At 35.8% G+C, this 24118-nt stretch overlaps 1 protein-coding gene across 5 annotated transcripts in view; it reads right to left on the bottom strand.

Moving 5' to 3' along the window:
• CNOT2 (CCR4-NOT transcription complex subunit 2) overlaps positions 1-24118 on the bottom strand; it is a 66564-nt gene that overhangs the window by 20745 nt on the left and 21701 nt on the right. For 3 of the 5 annotated variants that reach the window (XM_007438693.4, XM_025173503.2, XM_088141816.1), the window contains exons 2-8: positions 21456-21525; positions 12960-13082; positions 10728-10794; positions 7454-7601; positions 6371-6553; positions 3951-4030; positions 634-759 (exon numbers count right to left, since the gene is read on the bottom strand). In XM_007438693.4, coding sequence (XP_007438755.1) covers positions 634-759; positions 3951-4030; positions 6371-6553; positions 7454-7601; positions 10728-10794; positions 12960-13070 — 715 coding nt within the window. In that variant the 5' untranslated portion in view covers positions 13071-13082; positions 21456-21525. The remainder of the gene's footprint in view (positions 1-633; positions 760-3950; positions 4031-6370; positions 6554-7453; positions 7602-10727; positions 10795-12959; positions 13083-21455; positions 21526-24118) is intronic. The other 2 variants (XM_007438695.4, XM_007438694.4) reach the window with 1 other exon arrangement.

The raw sequence follows: 24118 nt of genomic DNA, 5'->3' as shown, positions 1-24118 counted from the left end.
CTGGCAGGACCCTGAAGAATATCCTTTTCTGTTGTGGTACCTGCCCTCTGGAACATCATCCCTCCTGAGATTAAGTTGGCACCCACGCTGCTGGCCTTTTGTAAGGCCCTAGACCTGGTTCTGTGCTCAAGCCTGAACCCCAGGTGTGTGATAAAGCCCATGTCCTGGCTGCGTTGAGGGCTTTTTCATGATTCTCCAGCAGCTGTGTGTTTTATTTTTGGTTTATTTTAGAAATTTATGTATTTTTATTTATTTTAAAGTGCGCTGCCCAGAGTCATGTATGTGAGATGGGCAAACCACATGAATCAAATAAATAAATGGGCTAAAGAAAACTGTGAGTAAAGGCAAAAGAATTAAAGGCACTAAAAACAAACCCTCACCATCTTACACGTGTCTATTCAAAATTACATTCAATTCTATGAGGTTTACTATCAGCAAACAGGCATTGGGTGGCAGCTAAAAAGACTACAGATAATTTTCTTTTAGGAACCTTCATTTCTCAGGCAAAAGAGAAGCTTAATAATAATAACACTAGGCCAAATGGCAAGTTCAGCAAGAGCTGCTGTTTTTAATTCCAAAGGTGTCATGTGATCAATGCTACAAAGATACCAGATTTATATGATTCACACTCACCATAGGGTGCCCTTCCAGCTAGAGGGTTTATTAATGGAGTTGGGTTCCCACTTCCTTCCCTTCTATTTCTGTCTGCTAGTGCTGGAAAATCTGAAAGATCCAGTCCTGTAACATTTTCACTGCCATCTAAAAGAAAATACATATTGTTTTCAAGTTTATAAATTTACAATAATGTATTTGGAGAACCATGCATACATATCATAAATAAATAATTCTGTAGCACCTTAATAATAATTATATTCCATTTCTTCCAAGTTACTATACCTGTAGCTTGGGAGAAAGAAGACAAGGGAGGGAGGAGAGAAAACAAAAATCCTAAAGAAAGAGTAAGTCGTGGTTTAACCCCTCTAAAAGAAACAAGTTTAAAAGATAAATATTATGCGTTCTGTGTAAGCAGGTAAACCCCAAGAAAAGATGCACATGATAGTGAAAATGGGAGACTTCAACTATACTTATATCTGCTGGAAAACTATCTATGCCAAGAGTCAGAGGTCCAAGAAATCCCTGTCCTATCTTGCTGCCAACTTCAATTGTCAGAAGATGGAAGAAAGAACAAAGGGGTCTGATATCCCAGACCTAATCCTTACCAACAGGGAGGAATTGAAGAAGTGAAGGTGACAGGAACCTTGAGAGAAAATGGCCATGTTATCCTTGAGTTCATGATATCAAGGGGAGGAGGAATAGAGAAGAGTCAGACTTGGATACTGGATTTCTTGAATTCAGACGGAAGGTAGGAGGGATCAGGCTTGAAATCCTGAGGAGAAAAGTGTCTGGAAAGAATGGGAAATCCTACTAAACAAGGTACCGAAGGCACAATCACAAACAATTCCTACCAGAAGGAAAAACTGGAGACATCTTAAGAGAGCATGTGGATACATTTATAGCTTTCTAAATGCTGAAAAGAAAAGGGACATGGATACAAAGTGGAAGGAATGGCACCAAGGAAGGATACAAGGCAGTCACCAGAAACTGTAGGGAACGTGTCAAAAAGGCTAAAGTGCAGAATGAGCTGAGGCTTGCAAAGAAATACTTCAAACAACAAAAAGGCCTTTTGGGGGGTGAGGTGTACATCAGAAACAAAAGGAAAGACAAAGTTAGATCTGCTAGGAGCAGAAAGAGGTAAATTGGTGATGGGTGGTGGAGAGAAGGCAGAACATCTTAGCTGTTCTATTTTACATGTGTCTTCTTTCAGAAGGGAAATGAAGGCCTTCACTGGCCATCATTTTGCCACAAGTAAAAGGAGAAAACTGCTGCTCATGACAGGAAAGAAGGTAAAAGAATACAGCTAATTTCAATGAATTCAAATCTCCAAAGTGATTTACATACTAGGATACTAAAAGAAATAAAACTGTAATATTTGAGAAATCCTAGAGAACTGGCAAGGTGTGGCTTGTAAAACAGCATCATTATGAACACTTGGATAGAAATGTAACAATTAATAAGAGCTTGTTATGAGCACGGGTTCATAACAAACAAGTCAGCCAAACTAGCCTTATCTCCTTCTTTGACAGTTATTAGCTTAACAAACTGAGGGAACGCTATAGACATAATATATCTTGACCTCAGCAAAGCATGCAACAAAACCTTTCATGGTATCATCATGAATAAAATGGTAAAATATAGAGTAGATGATACAACTGAGAAGGATTCATAGTTGACTGAATGGCAGCACTCAGGGAATACTCATAAATTATTCCACATTAGATTGAGAATAGTATCAAATGGGCTCTGTGCTGGACCATGTGCTTTTCAACATTTTTAATAATGACCTTGATGAAATTGAGGGAATGATGATCAAAATTTTAGAAAACACAAAACTAGGAGGAGTGGCTAATACTTCAGAAGAGAAAGAGAAGATCTCAACAGGTTTGAACACTGGGTCAGAAATGAACAGGATGAAATTTAACAGGAAGAAATGTAAAAACTTGCATCTGAGAAGAAAATATGAAAAGCACAAAAGTATAAGATGGGAGAGTACATGTGAAAAGGACCTAATAGATCACATTTATATGAGCCAGCTGTGTGATGAAGTGTTGCTGAAAAGGTAAATGCTATTTTGGAATGTATTAACAGGAGCATGCAGTCCAGATCATGGGAAGTAATTGTCTCACTCTACTGTATTTTGTCTTGGCCCAGTTCTGGGCATCAGTTAAAAAAAAAAAGATACGTGGGAGTGTGTTCAGAGGACAGTTACTAAGATGGTGAAAGGACCAAGCCCTATGAGGAACAGTTAAAGGAACTGGGCATGTTTAGCCTGCAGAAGAGAAGACTGAAGTATATAATAATAGTCTTCAGATTTCTGAACAGTTGACATGTAAAGAGGAAACAGACTTGTTCTCTGTTATCCCATAGAACAGGATCAGAATCAATGACTTGAATTTACAGGAAAGGAGATTCAGATTAAATATTAAGAGGAATTTCCTGACAGTAATAACTATGAACCAGTGGAATAGCTGCCCCAAGAAGTATGTTCCTCATCGCTGGAGCTAGGATAGGCATCTGTCCAAAAGGCTTTAGCAGATCCTGCACTGAGCAGAATGTAGGAATAAATGACCTCAATAATCCTTTCCAATTTTATGATTCTATGAAAAACAAAACATAGCTGTGATCCAAAACCTACAAGATTTACAGCATAGGCTTCCCTGTTCCTGATTAGTGTGAGAATATCTACTGGCTGGGAATAGGGAGAAACTATGTTCTTGCTTATATTGTTGATTTTAATTGTAATTTGAATTTTCCTTTGGTTTTATTAACGTACACTGCCCAGTGTCATTATCACATGAGTTGGGCAGCTATATATATATCTTCTAAATAAACAGAGCAAGCCTGGAATTCTAGCACTGTGACATTCTGCTTCTCTCAGTTTTCCACAGATACTGAACAGCTATGACAACATATGGATTAGTGGATTTGGTCCATAATCAAAATTGATTTATTAATTTACAAAGCACTGTTGCACCAATGTCATTACTCGAGTTATTATTTATAAAATAACTTTGTAAATAGAAAATAATTTTTTTATCATTCTAAAATACATTTTAAACCCTAATAATTCAGTTCAGCTGAGAGATGCACTGGCATAAACAAGGGAGACAGCTTTGACCATTTCCCTTTCCTGTGAAGTCACATGAGGCTGCAAAGGACACAAGGGGCTATGGAGAAATTGGCAGAATCATTTCCTTCACTTATGAAAATGAAGTCTACTCAAGACTATGAATATCTATACAAATACTATAACTGGGATAGGAACATAAAAATACACACAAAATAAGCTTCCAAATAAAACTCTAAAGAGTGAGGATTTAAAATAGGCTTACCTGTTCCATTAAAAATATTACTTGATAAAGAGTTATTCATTCCAAATGCCTGATTCCTGTTCATTCCAAATCCAGACATGCTAATATAAACAAAAACAGAGAAGGGGAAAGAAACTTAAAATATATATATCACCTTATTTTGACCTGCATGAGATGAAAGGAAAAAAATTATACACAACCAGCATGTCACTGATATTGATTGGTTTTTATATGTTCACTCCTCCCCAGTGAATCAGTTTAAACATAACAGAAAAGAACAGCTTGGCATGATAATAGAACCAACTAGCAAAAAAAGGTGGTTGGAAGCAGTTGCCTCTCATTTGTGAATAAACACTGGCTAAAATAGGAAGTGAGTTATTGACTCCAATTGGAAATTAGATCCTGTTTTCTAAATTGGAAAGAATTTAGACTGACAACCCATCTATGAACTCTTAATGACTATCTTTCAAATACAGGTAGGAGCCCAATGGAGGATTCAGCCCATAAATGTTACCCAGGGATTATAAAACCCTCCACCTCTTAGCAGAACATAGCTGCACATTATTATGTTTAATGCACCAAAAGATGCAAAGAAATACAAACTGAATTGGATACAAAGCATCTAAGATTTAACAATGTGTGTATTCCAAGGCCACTGCTTGAAACAAATTGTAATCATGAAAAATGTTGGGCTGACACTGCTGAAAATGAAAACTTACAAAACAGAATCGAATGTGAAGTGCAGCTCTGAAGGTATGTAAAGCATGATCAGCCCCACAAGCCTTTAAAAAACAAAGAAGTCCAAAACCTCTTCAGGAAGTTATAAGAGTATGCATCAAACAAATCTTTATGTGGTTTACAAACAATGAAGATACCGCCTTAATATCAGATCTCAGAGATAACTCATAAGCATAAAGCTATTTCTACTTTGTCACCAACTGTTTATTTCTTCCATTTAGCCATTTCTTTTTTGTATAGAAAACAATCCAAGGTGGTACAAGTAAACCCCACTGAGTTTACTTGTACCACCTATTCTTGTGAAAAGACCTTAGCCATGGATATAACAGCATTCTTAATAACCTGTTGTCCGTAACAGATCAGATGCAATACAAATATTAGTTTTATTACATTAATTGGAAATGGATTTCCAATTGGTAAGTTCACAACTGATTAGTGACATAGGATAAAAGTATTAGAAACAGCAGTAAATATTCAAATAACATTCTAATACCATCTACCTGTTCCTTAGAAACACTGTATTTGATACAAATATTTTCCTAAACAGATATAATAACTGCTATTTTCAGTCAACAAGTAACAAAGACTGATACTTTGGGTTAATATAATGGGGGGAAAGACCTGCCTTTCACTCAAGGGATCTGAAAGAAGAAGACCACGAACTCTTATTTAATATTTGCCTTTTTTTCCCCCACAATCTCTTAAGCTTGGATTGGAAAAATGTAATGAAATAGAGAATCTAATCCAAAACAGGCTTCAGAAGTCACATATGATATAGCAAAGAACTTTGGAAGGATGATTAGTTTGTAAGCCATGAGGAGTTTACATAAGAAATTAAGTATATTAGTTCCACTAGCTACATGTTACATATGCCAAATGCACCTTTGGAATAGCAGAGTCATTACAATTTAGTCAAAGCCTGTTAAGATAATTATGAATAAGGTTCCTTTAAGGAGCGTGTCATTAGAGCAGTAACACATCCCAGGTGAAGAAGGGTGGACTGGACTGTAGCCAAGACGGTGGAAATTGGCTAGCCTGCATATATTAGTAGGCTGCTCCTTGGACAATGTTGTTGGGGGATGATTGGAGATGAATTACTGTTTTTCACTGCTGCTACATTGGACTGATCTGTAAGTGTATTATTTGGACTGTTAAATGACCTATTGCCTATACCTGCTCATTGGAATACAAGCCTATTGCACTAAAGCTGTATTGACTGCTGTGCATATCTACTGTTTTCTATGTAGATATTACCTCCAGATCTATTCCTTGATAAAGCCAAATGATGAGATCTTGCTTATCCCAATGTAATTTTTTTTAAAAATGGCATAACCATATTTTAACTAATAATTTTTTAGAGCTCTTAATTTTTAAAGCTACAAAAACAATGATATTTTCAAACAGGCAAGTTTTTCACAAGCTGTCTACCTCAACTTCTTATCCTAGATAAAATTCAAATATGTTATTTAGCTCAGAGTATCACCATATTAACATATTAACTACTCATATCATCCCAATGATGAAACAACCGTAGCAAAACAGAATTTACCTCCCTGCTGTACAACCTGAAATATGCTCTGCTTCTGGATCAGACCTGCAGCATGCATAGGAATGGAAAGTGGTGAAAAGGAAAGGGAAGCTCTTTGTGTGACTGAGGGCCCCTCATATAACATGGGATATATACCACCCTGAATTTATCTTACCTGTTCACAGTAAAAGGTTGTCGAGAGGGTTGTTGCTTTGGCATACAGATTATGCTGGGTGAACTTCGATTAGGACTGCCTAAACCTGAACTGCTCATGCTGTTTGTCCTGCTGGGAATTCCAATGCCCTGACCAACCTGGGAGTGGTTCATCATATTCCTAGGATTCATAGGCAATATACCCCTGAAAAAGATGATCCAACAATAATGAATACATCAGCATATCATTATTTTCACCTTGTCCAAGCCAATTGCTTCCAGGTGGACATTTTATACATGCATGAAAAGAGTTGTTTAATAATAAAGACCACCAGCGGTCCATCTTTTTCATCCCTATCAACCTTGATTGGTAGTGATTTTAAACATTTCACATTCAGGTCTTCCCAATCCAATTAAGAGTCAGTTATTTAAAAAACAATATTAATACTCAAGTTTCTTATGTTCCATGAAAGCTCTATACTGACTTGGAAAAATTAGTCTGGGCTTATCAGGCTAATGCCATGGTTCCCAGACTGTGCGCTATGGGGCCCCAGGACACCACAGCAAACTCATAGGGGTGCCACAGGATATTTTACTACTTAATAAATGGAACTATTAGTGCATTCACTGTCGGGCCCCAGGGTGCTGTTTGGGAACTGCTAGAGCCAATGAAATCTGAGAAAGTTTGAGAACCCCTAGGCTAATGCACAACATTACCTTTGCCACTTAAATTTGGAAATGCTGAAGAATCAAGAACATCAGTTGTAATGCTAGAATAGCACTTTCATCAGCTATATAAAAAGTTTACATTTTATTTATTAAATTTACATGGTGCCTCACTCATCAAGCAACTCTGTTATCAATGCTGCATGATTTTCCTAAAAGGCATCCACCTATCTACCTCAACAGAATGTAAACATTTTCTGTAGTAGGATCAATTGCATTAGAGGTTTTGGCCCTACGCCTTCACAAGCGCAAGTAGCAACCCAGAAAGCTAACACTTGGTTTATCTCTTCAAAAAAGATCTAGAACGCAAACTAATTTTAAGGAAATAAAGCAGTATATTGGAGAATGTCCTGGAGAAGTACTCATTACCAATAAATACCTGCTCGGAGATGGAGGCGTGTGAAGTGACATTGTTGGTACCCCTGTTGTTGGCGTTACGTGGCTTGGTAACTGAGTGCCTTGTGATAAGCTGCGATTTAACTGAGGGGTATTGTTGCTCATTCCCCTCATTGGAAGGCCTAGTGCACCTATTGAAAAACATTCAGAAGAACGGGAATGGAAAGAATTAAGGGACAATCTTATCTATTTCATGAAAATGTTTCCTTTAACAGTCAAAAATGATATCTTAACAAATATCAAAGGAAAGTTTAGACACAGTAGATCATCCATTTATGAAAACAGATTTAAGTTCACTGTTTCCAATTTCCAAACTTTATTTTTTATTAAAAATGTACTTAAAAGGCCTTTCAAGTGGGAGAATTATGAATATGTAGTTTAGTTTTTTTTTTCCCAGAAACACTGAGAATCAAACATATTTTTTTAAAATGAATAAACTCAAGATAAATAGTTTCTATGTTTGGAGGAATACCCTAAGTCCCTTAGTCAATAACCTGCTTCATACAGTTTAAACAAACTGTTAGTTATTAAAGATCAGGATATTTTGCAGGATACATCACAAGTTTTCATTTCCAATATTTATTGGTACATACAGTATGCCACTTACACTAGTCTCCTGTAAGTAGCCACAGCTGAAATCCTGTGCCAACTTACTAAACAATGACAGTAGGCTTGCATCAAATGTATTATTTATGTACTATTATTTAATCCAATGGTGTCCATCTGCAAGTGGAATGGATACTGCTGGCATAATGGTTTCTTCTATTTCCCCCTTAAAATAACTCTTCAGGGAGCTTCTGGAATGGGGAACGCAATGGGAGTTATAAGATGAGAAGAAAGGAAGAGAAAGGGAAACAGATGTGGAATTTTTCTTCTCCTATGTTTTGCTGAGTAAACATGAGTAGGACAGCACTGCGTTTTTGTCACGAATCTAAGCATTTAGGTTTGATGCAATCTATGCTTCAAAGCCTCAAATTACAAAGGCCAACTGAAGATATCCTGGAGGGATCTGAGATTTAATAGCTTATGTATCACATAGCTTGCTTTCTGAAGACAAGAAAAGAACAGACAAGGCAATGCACATTTGTGGTCCAAAACTGCATTTGATGTATGTAACAAATCAAACTATTCACACTAATAAAAAATTACAGAAATATATAAATTGTTTTTTTTAATATTTAAAAATATACCGCTGTCAGGATTTTATTTGTGAAGAAAAGTATTAAATATATGAAATATGTATAGTTATATCCATTTGTGTGCACCCACATGAGTGCAAGAAAGACAGTCACATGAAAATATTACAGACAGTAGTAAAGAGAAGCATCTAATATATTGCTCATTTTAATATAAGTAATTGTTTGGTTACAGGACAAAGAATTTAGAGCTGGGCTTCTAAAACATATTTCAGAGACAGGCTTATGCAGAATAAACAATCTAAAAAGAGAATGACTTTTTATGCTCTATTTCAAGTCAACTAATAAACTACTACTTAAGATAAGACTTGATTAAGCTTATATAACATTTATACCGATACAACCAGCATAAAACAAAGGATGAGTAAGATGAAATATTATTATATTCTGAGGTGGACAGGGACTAAAGATATCACCATTTGTCTTGAAATTTTATATATATATATATATGTGTGTGTGTGTGTGTGTGTGCATACATACACACACACACACACACACATACAGTATATAAATATAAATAAATACTAGTTATTTGGTATAATGCAATGCTGCTTTAAAACATACTTGCCTTTTGTTTGCTATATGAAGGACTAAACGTCATGCATGTTGCCATCTCCCTAAATGAGCAGGGAGTACTGCCAACATTGCTGTCTACAGGGACAAATTCATTCATGTGTGTCTGGGATTTCAGCTCCCCAACAGCTTAGGATGTTAAGTACAGCTGCTAGGGATGTGATTATTCTTTGTTGTGGAAAATTCTTGCAGCTATCACTTTATATGCCAAAACCATAATTTCCCACTGAATGATCTGACCAGACTTTCTATTCTCTGCCAGTCTTGCATGCAGTTCACAGGTCTGAGAGAAAAATATATTACCATGCTCTCCTACACGTGATCATGAACAAGAAAAACAAAGCATTCTGAGGGGTCAACTTGATTGGCATTTTGGAATGGTAAGGATTCCTAAGGCACCCTAGTTGAGAACTTCAGTGTAAAAATCATAGAAATAGAGCCATTTTAGTTATGTCACTTCAGCTCTAATGAAGAAAAGCTTCAGTCTCACGGATCAATATGGGAGCGATCTAGGATAGTTGCAGACTTGATAATGTTCACAGAAAGTCTTAGATAAAAGCAAGAGTCATTTGGGGGCAGTTTAAATTTTACCTGGAACTGGAAACATTTCTGGCCCATTCTATTATAATGAAGGGGCCTGCAAAATAATACCCTAGGTACTGATGTTATTGATCTCAAATCCAAGAGGATGTTGCTCTTCCTAAAATATGATTCATGGATATTCCCTTTTTAACTACTAATAAAAGTTTGCTATTTATTAATAAATAGAAGGAAAAAAAAACATTGCCAGATATAAGGTGGCTAAAAGCTTTTGTGAAATACTGACTTTGGCATAAACTGAAAACCTCAGTGTTATATAGCAAGTTAGATGGGGTCTAAAATATATTTCCAGTCGTATTATTATTTATTCTTTAATAACTTAAGTGACAGGAACCTAATATGAACAGCTGAATGCTCTGTAGAAGTACCACAATGAAAAAGCTCTATTTATGAATTGTTCATTTTGAATGCTCTCAACTGAAACAATTGCTTGCAAGCACATTACAGGAAAAAAGTTTACATCATATTTTTAAGATGTGGTTATGCTGAAATTGTTAAGGCTGTGCAAAGCATTTAAAAGAGGTGTTTTGCAAAGCATGCTAACGTAAGTAAAGCACCTGTCTTCAAAGCACAAAAGTACTAGCAGTTTTTGGAAAACTTTCACATCTGCTCTGAAAGCTGTTCCCAGTTGTCTGCATGTCCACACACAAGAACACTTCTGCTGACAAAGCAAAACAGCTGAATATGCACACACATGTGCAGATAACCGAAGACAACTTTCAAAGCAGCTGTGCAGGGCCTCCCCCAAAGACTGCATCTTTTTTGAATGCTTTGAACAGCTCTAAAAATTGTATCAATACAAAAAAGGCTACATCAAATGAGGTTAAATTTAAGATAACTTACACACACACACAACCATTGGCCTATTATAAAAAATAGATTTCTTACTTTGTTGCCCATATAAACTTGCCCCAAACTGAGACAGCTGACCTGATGTTGATGGTGATGCCAGCATCTAAATTGGAAAATCAAATATAAAAAAATTAGTCAAAGATAAAATACAGATGTTCTAAAATATTGAACTCTTTAAAGACAAGCATGAAACCCTCTATTAAAATTAATTTTATTAATTTAATGCAGAAAGATTGAACAACTATCAATATATTAGTTATGAAAATTGTTGCAACCACTTGTATAAATTTAAATAAAGCTGAATATTATCTATTCTGTTATAATAAGTGGGAGGATAAAGAGAGCCACATGCAGAGCTTTTGTCTTAGCAGTGAACTCCTGAGGCGCTGCATGCTGCTGAAATGATTCAGAAGAAGTGATCTCTGCTGCTAATTAAAGCAGCTATGTCTTTTTTTCAGGCTGAAAAAAATGCATAGGCTTTAATAAGCCAGTTCATTAGAGTGAGCAGACAAATTTATTTATATTTATTTATTTATATTTCAAATCTGTCACCACCTATCTCACTGCAGAGCAACTCTGGGCGGTTCAATGAGGTATGAAATACTTCTTTGGACCCATTTGCAAAGTGTGACACGTCTTCTTACCAGTACCTCTCTACCTTGAAAACTGTTCCAGAATAATATTATCTAATCTCTGGATGCTGAGGGAGGTAGCACCTGTCAATGCACCATGAACCCATGGGTGCATTGGGGTCAGCAAATAAAGAATAAACTGGTGATCACAGAGTAAAAGTCACTCCACTGCATGGACAGATCATTCTTGAGTGACATTTCAGTTGACCAGATCAAAGGTCCAGTTAATATGGCCTAAACTTAAAAGGAAGTCCTGAATACTCTCTGAGATGTTCCAAGTAATATGGCTGGTGATTTGGTCAAGGCCATGGCCTGGCTACAGAGAGCAAAATAAGCCTCAACATTTCTCTGGTTTTCTGATCAGCTCAGGGAGAAAAACAAGCTGGTAAATGGCTAAAGCACAGGCAGTGTATATTTTGTAACAAATGAAATTGGGCATATGTTCAAAAGCATTTCATCCCTGTAAAGTTGAAGTGGTGGAAGTGACAAACGGGCTTACTTCTCCTTTGCAACTGAATCCTCAGTTAACTGTCCAGCAGACCTTTCATGACTGATGAGTAGGCTGCTCAAGACTAATCCAGCAGTATGCCCAACTGACCACTACTGTAACTTATTTACTATGAGGGTAAATTTATTTGCACTACTTCCAAATTAGATGCCACACTTAAGGCCAGAGCTATTAAAACTATAAAGAAAGAGTGGTCAGAGTTTCAATTACTGTCATATGAGACAGTAAAACTGGTTGCTGTGAGCTACCTAGGATCACTGTGAGAGATAGGTGGCCATATTAGTTCTTTAAAAAAAATAAGTTTGTGGATATTTGTTCTTTTGACCTTGTCAGCAACACTGATATGATTTGACAGGAAGGGACTTTTAAGTTAAAACAAGGAGTATAATGCCTTATTATTTAATTGAATTATGTTCATTACATGCCCACTGCTATGGAAGAGGCTGCAGTTTGTTCTGTCCTTGGGGTTTCCTGGACACTCAGGATGTGAACAATTACTATCCAGTTATAAATATCACTTTCTTGAGCAAGGTAATAGACAGGATGATGGCCAGCCAGCTACAAATGCACTCAGAGAAAGCCTATTATCATTTCAGTTTGGCTTCAGGCCTGAATTCATCAGTTCAGGTAATTAAGGATGTTTTAATGCTGCATCCTCAGATACCTGAACTGATGAATTTTACAGGGAGACAATACAAGTGCTAGCTTTAGATGACCTTAGATATCTTAGTAGAATTTTGCATTATTGGCAATTGTGACTTGCTAAAGTGGCACTGCAGGACAGGAAGGGGAGATGTTGTTTGCATTCCTATTTGTAGGACCACAACTGGAGAGTATTTGGCCCAAGAGTAATTGGGCTCCAAGATCCCACCAAACTCCATTCCCCCTTCCTCCTTGTATCTATACAATGTCACTGAGGGAAGTTATCCAGCGACTGAGAACACAGTATCACCAGTAATACAACCATGCTACACTTTTACTATTTTGCATACAACACTCTTTTAAGAGGAAGAGCAATTAACTATAGTAAAAGTAATAATAATACATATTTTAAGTATCTGTATAACATTACAAAAACCTATTCCCATTAAGCCTATAGGGTTAGGATAAAATGCACAAAAAGCTTACATCTTTTTCTGATCGATGTGGGAACATCGAAGACTGGCTGTAGTACATATTTTCATCATGGTAGTCACTGTCGACCCCCTCTACAAACTTCTTTCTTGAAGCACCAAACATGCTGTTTGTCACCTAGATGATAATATATAGCATTGTTCCCTATAATTATTTATAAAATAAACAACCCTACGCATTTGAATAGCACACAGATATATTTATAATACTTATGCAGGTTTTGGTCTGGCATATTGTAATGCATTATGTCTTAACATTATAGGAACAAGCCTTCAGCTTTTGAATTCATTCTGCATCAGTGTAACATCCACAAGGATTTATTTTTAACTAATCAGTTTTATCCATTTCACCTCTCTGAACAATTTTTGACTAGTTTTAATTATAATTTAGATAAACAAGCTAACTTCAGACTTTATGATTCTGGCTTGTTTTCCTAAATTATAGTTATGTAACCATTGTTCCAGTTTTAAACATTAATGATAAACCATAGTTAAATTGAAACTGGAAGCAAAACTTTATGAAAAATTGCTGAGGATCATAACAGAGGGGAAGGGAAATGCAAAAGTTCAAAGCTTATGTATATGATTGTGAACTACAGATTAGCATTGTGTACAACTTTCATTCAAAGCCAAATCCTACAGTAAGAGCAAAAAGCAATTTACAAGTAGTCCTCACTTAACAACCACAATAGGGACCAGAAAATTGGTCATTAAGTGGGGCGGTCATTAAGCAAGTCATCATATGACTGGACCTGATTTTACGACCATTTTTACAACATCATTAAACAAAACATGTGGTCATTAAACAAATCCAGCTTCTCCAATGGACTTTTTTGCCAGAATTTGCTTAACGACCATGGTGATTTGCTTAACAACCATCGGAAAAAAGTCACAAATCGCGCTCATGTGACGTGGGATGGTACAACACTTTGTAACGGTCATAACTGTGAGTACAGGTTGTAAAGCACTTTTTCTGAGGCTGTCGTAACTTTGAACCATCATTAAATGAATGGTCACTAAGTGAGGACTATCAGTAATTCTTTAGCTACAATTTTTAAAAATTACTCACACTTGTATGCATTTTAAAAGAAATGATATATATAATTAGTACTAATAAAGGTTATTTGCACATTTTCTTACTTTTAGGGTTTGGTTGGTTGCTGGATTTTTACTATATTTTTTAAATTGCACCTCTGCATTGCCTTTATATTGTAGAACTATATATTTTCCAGATAACTTAGGTTATTGGACAAGACATAACAAATAAACATATATAAAGAATTGTATCATCTAATGCTCTTCTAACATACCATTGAAGATAGCTATCATACTTACTTTGTTGATGAGTAATGGACATACATATGCAAAACCTTGCCTAATAATACTACTACTTCACCAAGAAGGCTATATGTTAATATTTGCACTGCTGTAGTACCACAATCAGAAAAATCAAGTCATGGAGACCATGCCTAAAATAGGATGACTCCTTTTGTGCCCAGTCACTATGACACTGAGTTTAATTGAACGTATTGTTTCTTAACTTCTATTTTATAGAAAATCATATCCCATCCTCCTCCAATGAACTTAACTAGTGTTCTCACTTCATGATTACCACATCCCACTGCACAAATGTAATTATCACCTACAAAAGGAAATGCTTAACGGACTACCAGGATTATCTTCTCCTTTATTCTAACTGGGCAAAGTGATGAGAAGAGAAATCTTCAATGGCAGGGATGAAAATCAGAGTCAACAAAAGTACTGCCCTGTATATGTGAAGCCAGAGAGAACATTCTATAACAGGTAATTCTTTCCTATTGCTTGTAATTTGGAGGACATCACAACTACTGCCAAGTACTACAGTCAAGGTAGAAAATGTTACATTACAGTTTATTCAGACATTTGCATTAGAAACAAATTACAACTGCTCCCATGTATTCAGTCTTGATACACAGAATTCTATCTTCACTCTATCTAGTTTATTTATTAGATTTATATCCCACCTTCCTTCAGGACCTCAAAGCAGCATACATAGTGCTCCCCTCTCCTATTTTTCCTTCACAGCTCCTGTGAAGTAGGTTGGGCTGAGAGATAATGACTAGCCCAAAGTCAGTCACTCAGTTTCTTTGGCTGAGGGTACATCTGAACCTAGGCTTCCTCAGTGCCAATTTATAGGTAGTCTTCGACTTACAACTACGTTAGGGACTGGAAAATTCACTGTTAAGCAGTGCAGTTGTTAAGTGAGGCATCACGTGACCACACCCAATTTTATGACCTTTTTGCCATGGTCATTAAGCGAGACATCACGTGACCATGACTTGCCCTTCCCTGCTGACTTCCCCCATTGACTTTCTTGTGACCACAAGGATGCTGCAAAAGTGTGAGGACCAGTCGCAAGTAACTTTTTTCAGCACTGTCGTAACTTCAAACAGTCTCTAAATGAATGGTCATAAGTCAAGGCCTACCTGTAATACCTTCATCTATAGACCACACTAGCTTTTTGTGACAGGGGTTGAAACTGCTTAAGTTGCCAGATCCCACCACTATGGTTAACCATTAAGAATGCTGGGACCGTACTTCTTAAAACACAGAATGCCACATTAAGTTCATTCCAAGTATGACATGAGAAATATTATAGAGATTATTGAACCAAGTTGCATGAGTTTACAGTGATTTATCTATCTTTTTATGATCTATACTGTGCATAAGAATCTTATATGACAATGGATATTTTCAATTAGTGGCAGAAAAAAACATTTTTACCATAACAATATCTAAACTTACATCTGTAAACAGAATTAAACTGGATCATGTTCCTAAAATGTGTGGATCATATTCCTAAGAAAATTTGTTTGGATTGTGAATCCAATATACTTAGTGTAAAAACGTTGACCTGTTCTATCTTTATACACCTTTTCTAAGAAGTAAATAATATATAAAAAGTGCCTAATATACAATATACACTAACATACAAATTAGTGACCCAAGAAATTGTAATTCAATGTATGTAAAATTTGTTCTATAAGGCAGCCACTATGCAGTTTGATTGTATCTAAAAAATGCTATAAATAGCAAATATTTGTATGGTTTAACTACATAAATCAGATCAGTTGTAGATATAATTCTATCTTGTTAATCTTTTAACTAGGCTTTGTGATCTGAATTTTATTTAATCTACTCTTCTAATTTAGAAAATCTGTACAGATAACTTTTATAACAGGTTCAGTAACCAAATATTCATATTTACTTATGGATTCTTTCAGTCAAAACTAAATATGAGACTTCAAATCTGACCACATACCAGATAAAGAAACAATGAGAAACCACTGTATCATTTGGAGGAATAACCTTACTTGAAAGGAAGAAGATATTTTCTTTGTTGTTTTATATACTTTGCTTTTGTGTTCTCTTCAAATAATGTTTAAGCTACAGGCAGGTCGCAATTAGTGCGAGTTTAAATAATGTGATATTCAGTTTAGTGCGAATTGTAAATTGATGCCAGGTCACATTTAATGTGACCCAAAATTCAGTTAATGTGAGGCTAGCACATGCATAATTGAAGCTAATGCATGCGCAGTTGCATTTGGGGTTTTGGACGCTGCTAATCTTCATGTGTGCAAAATGGAGGAAAGGAAGATTCCGTCAGAAGAAAACAGTAGAAGTTTAAAAAAAGAAGAGGCTCATCATTACATTAGAGCAAAAATTTGATGTAATTGAACAACATGAATATGGTCACAGCAACGCTAAAATAGGATGAGATGTTGGAATGCCTGAATCTACGGTAGATTTTTTTTTGTTTTTATTTGGCTTTCTATAACTTCTCTGTGACTTTGTTAACCATTAGTGTAAATTACAAGTATATTCTTTTTATCCTTTATCGTAAAATTTATCGTAAAATTTCATTAATATACATATAAAAATTTATGTTTAAAATTTTTCATTGCCTATTTCCATTGAGCTGGAATCAATTATCATATTTTCCATAGAAATATCACTTCAAATAGTGCAAATATGAATAACATGACCATTTCGTGGGATTCATTTAACTGCACTAATTAAGACCTACCTGTATCTTATTTTTATAAATTTAACCTTTACACTCAGAGTATTTTTTTTCCAGTAAAAATGAATTCTTAACCTCCCAATTTTTGTATATTGTTTGGGATGGCTTGTTTTTGCTTATTTTTTAAGCCTATAGAGCCAAGATTTTCTCAAATTTACTTAAGTCTAGATTTTCTTTTACAGTACAGGTAGGCAAATAGCAAACAATCCTTCTTGCAAATGGTAAAACCATTCAATAGTTGTATGATTAGATGGTCAATAAAATGAAGTTGAATCCTAAAATGGTAAAGGCACTGTGAACTCGTAGTTCATGTCTGGAAAACTGAAAGGCCTTTGTCCTTAAACAGGGATACAGTCTCTCTGAAGGGATAACTGGGTGAATTTCTGAATATATCTTTATTAGGCCTAGGTGGCATCCATAGTCTGGAACGCATTCAGAAAGCTTCCCTTGACAGGGATGGCCTGACCACAGTAGTCTGTATTTTAGTAACGTTTGGATTATTGTAATACATTATACACAAGTTTGTCCTTGAAAATTATTTGAAAATTGCAACAAGTACAAAATGCAGCAGTAAGGCTATTTCTGGAACACCCTTCAGAGACCATGTAACACTGGTCCTAAAAGAACTGTACCAGCTAATCAAGGTTATCAGTTTGACTTTATGGTTCTAGCAGTGATGTTTAAGGCCTTTAACAGTTTACTTGAAGAAACACCTATCTTCAGCTTGTATACATTCACCACGTATTCAGCATGTTAAGATCTGCAGGGTAGGCATTCTGTGTCCCACAACTGGAACAGATGTGTCACTTTTTTTTTTTTTTTGCTATCCTGGCCTTGAAATTCCCTTTTTTGGCACCAGCATAATTTGTCTTTTCTATGCTAAATGAAATTGGCTTTTTATCCTTGCACTTGGGATTTAGTGGGCTTTTGTCCCTGAAATACCTCTCTGTGTTACTTCTTGGTTGTATTTAATTAGTTATGTATATTACTGGGCTTTATTCTTAGCTTGTTTTTATGAACTGTAACTCACCACATTTGGTCTATAGATATTTCAAATGAATAAAATCAAATAGTAAATACAACACTTTTGTCCCAATCACTAAGAATCCATACCACAGGGACAGATTCTGAAATTAGTAATACTATCAGGACTTATAATGGAAGCGATGAATTCAGATACCACTGAATCCATGCTTTAAAATACCGTTCCTGCCAAGGAAAGAAGGAAGCACAATTCTAGGTATCTTTCCATTTCTTCACTTCAGTTACCAAAACAGCGTAACCCCAGTAGGTAATTATCATTCTTGTTCACTTGGACTTATCATGATTTTTTTTACCCACAATTCTAGGTATCTTTCTATTTGCTTCAATACCCAAAGTGTATTTCTACATGCTCTGCTTATCTTCTTCTGGAATACTCTCTTCATTCCAGAAAAAAAGTAAGATTTCAGCAAATCCATTAACTGTATCAGTGAGAAAAGCTGCCAGAGTCTTCAGCAATCTTTTTACTTCCAGATGAGATTTAAATGGATTATCCACCTTTGTAGACAGGAAAAGCCTCTGGAAACCTAAATATCAGCAAGAAATTATCCAACCATGTTAAAGGCATATCAAATACACTAAACAAATACTAATCACAATAGCAATGAAATCCTGAGCTATACTAGATCATACAATCCTGACATTACTATTGGTTCCCTAGAACAATGTTTCTCAACATTGGCAACTTTAAGATGTGTGGACTTCAACTCCCAGAATTCCCCAGCCAGCACATGAAGTTGAAGTCCACACATCATAAAGTTGCTAAGGTTCAGAAACACTGCCCTAGAAACTTTGGGAACAGACAAAGGCAAATGAACCTATGTAAGCTGGACCCTGAATCCCAATCACAGTGCTACTATGCCACAGCCATCTCTTCTGCACCCACCTGATTTGATTTTATATAGATTGTTTTATTTTAAAAGTAAATAGGAAACTACCATGGTGCAAAGCACAAACCCCTAGCATTTAAAAAAAAATAAATCCAGGAATAGGCCTGGACCCCCAAATACACTTGAGGGGCATTTTTAAAAGACAACAATGACAGGCCTGTGGCCTGGTATTTTACTTGGAATATAACCTCCTGCTGCCCCGCAAAAAATGAATTTAAAAAAGCATCCAACAAGAATCAAGGATATGGTGGGGAGTAATCCCATTATTTTGTCTTCTGGTAAAAGGGCACTTAGAAATGTGACTTTCTAAGCTCATCACAGAAATTGTTTTGTGAGAATGCCCATAACATGTTCTCAATATTTCAACTACAGTTCAAAAAGTTAGAAAAAGACTCAAATACACTGGCCCAAAAACCCTGAAGATCTGCAAATACCAACAATCTCAGTGTGAGACTTTATCAATTAAAAATGTTGCAGTCCAATAAATGTTTACATTCTGTGGCAATGGTGACTCACACCCTCATCACTATGAGGATGGACTACTGCAATATGCTATACATTGGTCTGCCTTTGAAAACAACCTGAAAACTGTAATTAATATAGAATTAAGTGGAATTAATATAGAATGTGCTAGTGGGTAAGAACTGCCACAGTGACACTAGTTCTAGGGATGCTGCATTAGCTACCAATAGGTTTCTAACTACATTGTAAATGTCTAACTTATAAAGCCATACCATGACTTGGCAGCCAGATTCCTTCAGGACCATTGTTCCTGAATATCTACCCATCCTGTGTGTTCAGATCAGGAAGTGATGCTTTGGATTCCATCCTGTCATAATGTTTTTTATGGAAGTAGGTTCAAGGCACGTTTTCTCAATAGCTACACTCCAGAATACCTTCCCACCAGAAATTTAGATGGTTCCTATTCTGCTGTTTAGGGAGGCTGTTAAAACTACTTTTTCATATGGGCTTTGGGATTTAATGGTCTCCTCACATGCCATCATTTGAGGAGGGTATAGTACTAGCTTTACTTAATTATTTCAATGTCCTATTGTTTTTATTATGATTCTTTGATACTGTGAAAGCATCATAAACTGCCAAGAGTTGCTATTAAGTTGGTGCTACCCAAATAATATAATAAATCCATACAACCAAGTTATATATATTCCACATTGATATTTGTCCAAATCAGAGACCAAGAGACCAAAAGAGTCAACACAGATGACCATAACTGCCTTCTCCAGCTTTCAGGTCTATGGTGCTGCTGCATTAAATATCCAGGTGGTTATGACCAGAAGAATCTTCAACTCAAGTATTGGTAACAGTTAACAGTTACCAGGTAAGCCATCAAATCTACAGTTATGAAGATGGATTTATCACAGCAGCAAGCAGACCAGAAGACAGCCTGCCAAAATAACTATGAATGAAACATCCAATAGAGGAACCAGATGCAAGATCTTCTTTCTCCATACTTCTCCAGATTAGCTAAATCACTCAGGCACATGATTAAAGGTTTAGTAAAAACAAGTAACTTCTTTGGAAGTAGTTCCTCTGGTGTGGGATTGTCACCCAAGCCAATGCTCCTTTTAAGCTACTGTATAAAGAATGTGATACAAGCTAGTGTAAGCAGCTAGGAGGTTTCTGGAAAATGCTGTCAGGTCTTGACTCGTTTGGAGGAAAAATGTTTATGCATCATTAATCCCTCCCAAGAAGTTGCAGATAAGAATCCAGGTAAAAGACTGTAAAGTTTGCTCATGATCAACCTGGGGAAAATGTCCATTTCTATATTTCCAATTGGAGAAGAAAAACTAGTATAGTACTGGGACGTTAGTTTCCAGTCCTTAGTCACTCTTCCCTGACCAACTATGTTGTGCAATATGAAGCTGCTGTTCTGCTGGGCAAAACATGGGGGGGGGGAGGCATGTTTCTTTCTAATTTTGATTCTGATTTCACCATTTACCAGTTTCCCTGCAGTAAAGGAATCATAGACCTAGTAATTTTAGTGAATATGACTAGACAACTAAACGTTAAGATTAAATTAAATACAATGAATAATCCATTATCTTGAAAAATGGGCACTTGGGAAAGTTTAAACTTTACAATATACTATACATAATGCTATGAGAGTTAAATTACGATGAATATTACTATTAATTGCTATGTCTGATTCACTGAAAACAGCAAACAGCAGCAAATAAGATATTGCCAATTCAGTTTTAAGAGAACTAAGTTTTAGTACCATGGCCTTACATGCGATCTATTCCAGGAAGCCACATTCCTATCTGGACATTAATTTTTCCTCCCAATTATTTCATAGCCATCTGTAAGAAAACTATCAACTATATTTTTAAGACAACGCACACATAAATATACAACATCAAATTCATTTTCTTATTCCTAAACTCCTTCAAATATTTAGCAATGGAATACTTTATCAACCACTTAAAAGTCTTCCTAAAAGAAACACCTAACACACACTAGGAAAATATCTACCTACCTAAAAACCGTAATTTTGCCCATTAATTTTTTTGTGTCTGTTGAAGCAAGCAAGCTTTGATCGATACTTCCTGTAAATGAAGTAGATTAAGTTATTAGAAAAGTTGTGTAAATTCACAACATTACCACATACAGTAAGTTTTATTTTACTCAAAAATCAAACATCAAACTAAAAAAACAAAGCCCAATTTGTTACTTATAGGAACTCTGAAAGTATCACCAAAAACATAATTTCAAAAAATTATGCTATACATGAATTTGTCTTTATCAGTCTGCTCCATTAATCATATTTTTATTTTTAAAAAATCTATCTGAAAGAAGTCTCAAACTTATAAAGCTGTTATCCAGAATGCATTCTAACCATTACTGTTAAAAAAGCCCTTCTCCAATCTTACAGTATCATTGAAAAGTAACTGTACATAATATTTTGAGCATAGGAAGAGCAGGACTACATATGTGGTTTTACTCCCATTCTGTGCCTCTATAATTCCTAACAGGACATCTATATTTTCTTTAATACAGTATAAAAACTTTAGTATTTTTTCCCCAGTAATCAAAGATCTCATTCTTGAAGGACTGCAATCAATTTAGAATGTATGCATTTATGTGCAAGATTAAACATTACTTTCTAATATGCAATTATGCATTTAGTTACACTGTTCTTTGATTGCTACTCAACAGCTTAGAAACAAAAATTAAATTTTTCACAATTTAGGATTTAGCAACTTGAACATATTTATTAGCAACTTTTTAAAAAAACATTATTCCCCCAAATAATTACCTGGAGGAGGGCATCATACATTTGCTGAGAACAGAAAAAGTTGTTGAAAAGAAACAAATCTGTGTATAAGTGTGATATATGTGTAGGAGAGAACAGCTGGCATATGCACTGATACCTGATATAACATCAATTAATTTTATAAGCACTTTACAATTGGAAGGAAGGAAGGAAGGAAGGAAGGAAGGAAGGAAGGAAGGAAGGAAGGACACATTTATTGGATAGTGAAGTTGGTTTCAGTTGGCGTTGGTAAGTTTAGGTTGATCTAAGTGGGAAAGCTGAATAATTAAGAGTTACAGGTGATCCTCGTTTAATGACCACCCATTCAGTGACTGTTTGAACTTGCGACGGTGATGAACGAGTGGTAGTCACGACTAGTCTTCAAAGTTCTGGCCAGTGGAGGGTCACAATCTGGGTTCTTGGCAACGGGCTCAGATTTCTGACTGTCACAGTGTCCCGTGGTCATGTGATTTGCTACCTTCCCTAATGGCTTCCCACAAGCAAAGTCAATGGGGAAGCCAGCAGGAAGTCAGAAGTTACTATCACATGAGGTCCTCGTTTAACAACTCATGTGGTCCTTGCTTAATGATGGTAACCAGGGACTGCCAGTACTGCGGTTGCTAAGCGGCGCAGTCACTTAGTGACTGCATCACTTAGCGATGGAAATCCCAGTCCCAATTACTGTTGTTAACTGAGGACTACCTATAAGTTGAATTATAATTTATTTTCTGTTTCTTTGATACAGGATTGTCTTAAATTCAACTACTTTTATTTCATGTTTATACAATAATTCAGTGTCATCTGCAAACCTATTTCATTTTTCACCCATGAATCTGGTTAATTAAAAAATAAATCAGGTTGAGCCAGTCTTACAGCTTCTTGAGAGACTCTAATCCAAAATAATGCCTTTCATCAATATAGCTGGGACCCCAAACTAGGGCCCTCAGAGTTAATTGTTACAAAGCATTCAACATCTGTGCAAGGGATTACTCAAAATAAATTGACTGGTCTTAAAACAAAATGCATTGTTCTACACATAGTTTTAATATTAGTGGACTCTGCAATGGAAGCTGCAGCAAGACAAAATTATTTTTCTCCAAAGAGCAATTAACATTTTTTGTAAAAAAAAGCCTGGAAACTGAAGATGAGCACATGTTAAGCTACTCATCCTCCTGAACTGTATTTCCCCTCCCCCAATATCTCTCTCCTCTCTGCTTAACTTTCAGAAAGCCTGTAAAGACTTGGTTGTCCCATCAAGCCTTGGGAACAAGGCTATTATGACTGTTCCTCTATATGATTGCTTGGTTTTAATTCTGAATGTTTAGATTCCCAGTTTATGTGTACTCGTATTGTTTTATGTTTTTTAGTTTTGATTTTAATTATATTACTGATGATGTTATATGTTTCATCTATTTATCCTGTCTACTTTTAATCCAAAGTATGAATTTAAGAAATTGTGCAGTTCTCAGAATCATTTTGACTGGAATGGGTTACAAGACCTGAAAATAAAATAAAATAATTTTTAAATTTTTAAAATGCAGCAAAATTAGGCAATCTGAAGCTTTACAGATACATTGGACTATAACTTCCTTAGTCCTCTGACACTACGTTAACTGGGACAGAAGGGTGTTTAATATATGGAAGACACCAGACTGCAATGCCCATCCCTGTATGAGTAACCAAAAGTTTATATGTGGCCTTTTATGTCATTTTTATTTAAAACAAGCCACAACATTGGAATTGTTGCACTCAGGAACACACTATTTTTGTTGCTATTGTTAAAAATCCACAATAGTCTATAAATACATACAATAAAGTACAAAAATGTTATTTACTTTCTGAATTTTTCCCTGTTCTTTCCTCCTTTTAACTCTCCATTTATGAAC

Source organism: Python bivittatus, unplaced genomic scaffold, assembly GCF_059951505.1.
Source record: "Python bivittatus isolate LINGU-HERP-01145 unplaced genomic scaffold, Pbiv_v1 ctg000330_np1212, whole genome shotgun sequence".
NCBI classification, from domain to species: Eukaryota; Metazoa; Chordata; class Lepidosauria; order Squamata; family Pythonidae; genus Python; species Python bivittatus.
The sequence above is the reverse complement of the archived record's forward strand: the minus strand, read 5'-3'. Positions and strand labels throughout refer to the sequence as shown.